Here is a 2,013-nt window from a genome sequence, read left to right as displayed (position 1 = left end):
GTTCTGGCTTAAAAATCTTAACAACCCCTTTGCGATCCGTGCACCCAGTATCATGTATCGCTATTGAGAATTAAAAACAAAGCGTTTCACATTTGTGTAAACTGTAAGGATGGCATTACACGTGGAGCAAAACTAGTGGTCCACTAAAGATGAGGTTCAATCCATGTAATCTATTTTATGTGGTTGCATCGCATATAATTCAATAAACCAATCATAAATCATATATACTTTTATATAAAAACACAAACTGAAACCCTCAATTTTTGAATTGAGGTCTCCATTTCTGCACCTTGAAGTTCCTGCAAATCAAGAGAAGAAGAAGAAGAAGAATACGAAGATGGCATCCATTTCCGCTTCCATTTCTACCTCCTCACCTTCATTCTCTCTTCTCCAAAAACCTTCAATCACTACCCGCAGTTCCCCCATCCTCGGTACGTTCTAAACTAAGTGAGTTTTATCATCAAGCACCATCAGAATCCAATGCTAATTGTGAATTAATTGTCTTATAAATGATAGATGGATGAATCTTATCAGCTATCATTAATGATTAACCACCCATAGTTTCTGATTCTCGTTATGTTTTAGATCTGATGTTATTTGTGTACAAATGATTGTGAAATTGATAGACATGTAGGTATTAACATTGGAGGTGAAATACCAAGAAACTAATTGGTTGATGATCCGGAACTATCAGAAAAATTGTCACTGAGTCTAGTAGTTTATAGAGTTATAGTAACATATTACTTGTTTTGTTCAATTCCGATTAATTTGACACCTAAGAATCTAAAATCCTTGAAAAGATTTGAGTTTTCTCGAACACTAAAAAAATGCTTATTGAGATAAGAAAATAGAAATAGAGTAAACGACATAAGTTGTCCTCGTAGTTTAGGGTATATTGCAAGTTTAGTACCTAACTAATAAAAGTTGTTAATACCGATTAGGGTTGCCATCAATGAGCAAGATGGGAAAAGTGAGGTGCTCCATGGAAGGAAAGCCAGCTGTCGCATCCAATGATGTTCCACACAAATTGAGTATGGGCGCATCATCATTGATGGCTGCAGCAGTAGCTGCAACCATGTCGAGCCCAGCTGCCATGGCACTAGTGGACGAGAGAATGAGCACAGAAGGAACTGGACTGCCCTTTGGTCTAAGCAACAACCTTCTCGGGTGGATTCTTTTTGGCGTATTTGGTTTGATTTGGACACTTTACTTTGTGTACACCGGTAGCCTTGACGAGGATGAGGAGTCTGGTTTATCCCTTTAAACTTTCTTCCCTAAATTGACAATGTGCGTATTGTAATGGACTTATGTGTAATATTATTCATGTATCCTCTCTGTACACTTTGATCGTGGAGTATTTGTGTTTATGAAAATTGCACTTTTGTCCTTGTAGATTTAAACTTTGACATATTTCTTGTAAAGTTTAATTTCGTTTTCTTTATGCAGATATTCTGGAAGAAAATATTCTATTTCAGATATTTTGTTAAATATTTTGTTTAATCATAAGATAACCATGCTTTAAAGATAACCATGCTTTAAAATCCAGACCTTAAATTGTTTCAAAAAGGTTAATGGTTTTTTTTTGAAGAAAAAATATTTTATATAGTGTATTGTAATTATGTCATTACCTAATTGAAAAATGCTCACGAATGAGTCGTGAATTTGGATGTATTCTCTAACTAGGTATAAAACCTGTATGTTATACGGGTTGATTAAAAAAAATATATTAAAATATAATAATAAGTACTTTTAAAAATAAAATTTTGAAATAAGAAATAAAAAAAACATATTAAATGCAATTTAGTATAATATTTATTACATTTTATACTTTCCATATATATAAGTATAAGTATTATGTGGCTTTTAAATTTTTAAAATTGAAAAAAACCATAAATTGACGTGTGAATATTATTTATTTAAAAAATATCACAAATTAAAGTATCAAAACTTATTAGACATTGACATGTACTAAAATTATCATTTATTATAGACTAAACTGCACAAATGGTCCCT

General features: G+C 32.2%; 1 protein-coding gene across 1 annotated transcript; it reads left to right on the top strand.

Moving 5' to 3' along the window:
* The first annotated feature begins 226 nt into the window (after positions 1-226).
* LOC145048588 (photosystem II reaction center W protein, chloroplastic-like) lies at positions 227-1,392 on the top strand. Its single transcript, XM_078997120.1, has 2 exons — positions 227-431; positions 942-1,392. The coding sequence occupies exons 1-2, from the start codon at positions 338-340 to the stop codon at positions 1,262-1,264; spliced, it is 417 nt and encodes a 138-aa protein (XP_078853246.1). The 5' UTR covers positions 227-337; the 3' UTR covers positions 1,265-1,392.
* Positions 1,393-2,013: the final 621 nt, after the last annotated feature.

Source organism: Lactuca saligna, chromosome 5, assembly GCF_052625555.1.
Source record: "Lactuca saligna cultivar CGN05327 chromosome 5, ASM5262555v1, whole genome shotgun sequence".
In the NCBI taxonomy this organism is placed as follows: Eukaryota; Viridiplantae; Streptophyta; class Magnoliopsida; order Asterales; family Asteraceae; genus Lactuca; species Lactuca saligna.
The sequence above is the reverse complement of the archived record's forward strand: the minus strand, read 5'-3'. Positions and strand labels throughout refer to the sequence as shown.

Bases quoted from the DNA above. Each gene is read 5' to 3' on its own strand.
- LOC145048588 (XM_078997120.1), top strand. From the start codon at position 338: ATGGCATCCATTTCCGCTTCCATTTCTACCTCCTCACCTTCATTCTCT. The intron at 432-941 runs GTACGTTCTAAA...AATACCGATTAG, and splicing joins CCGCAGTTCCCCCATCCTCG to GGTTGCCATCAATGAGCAAG.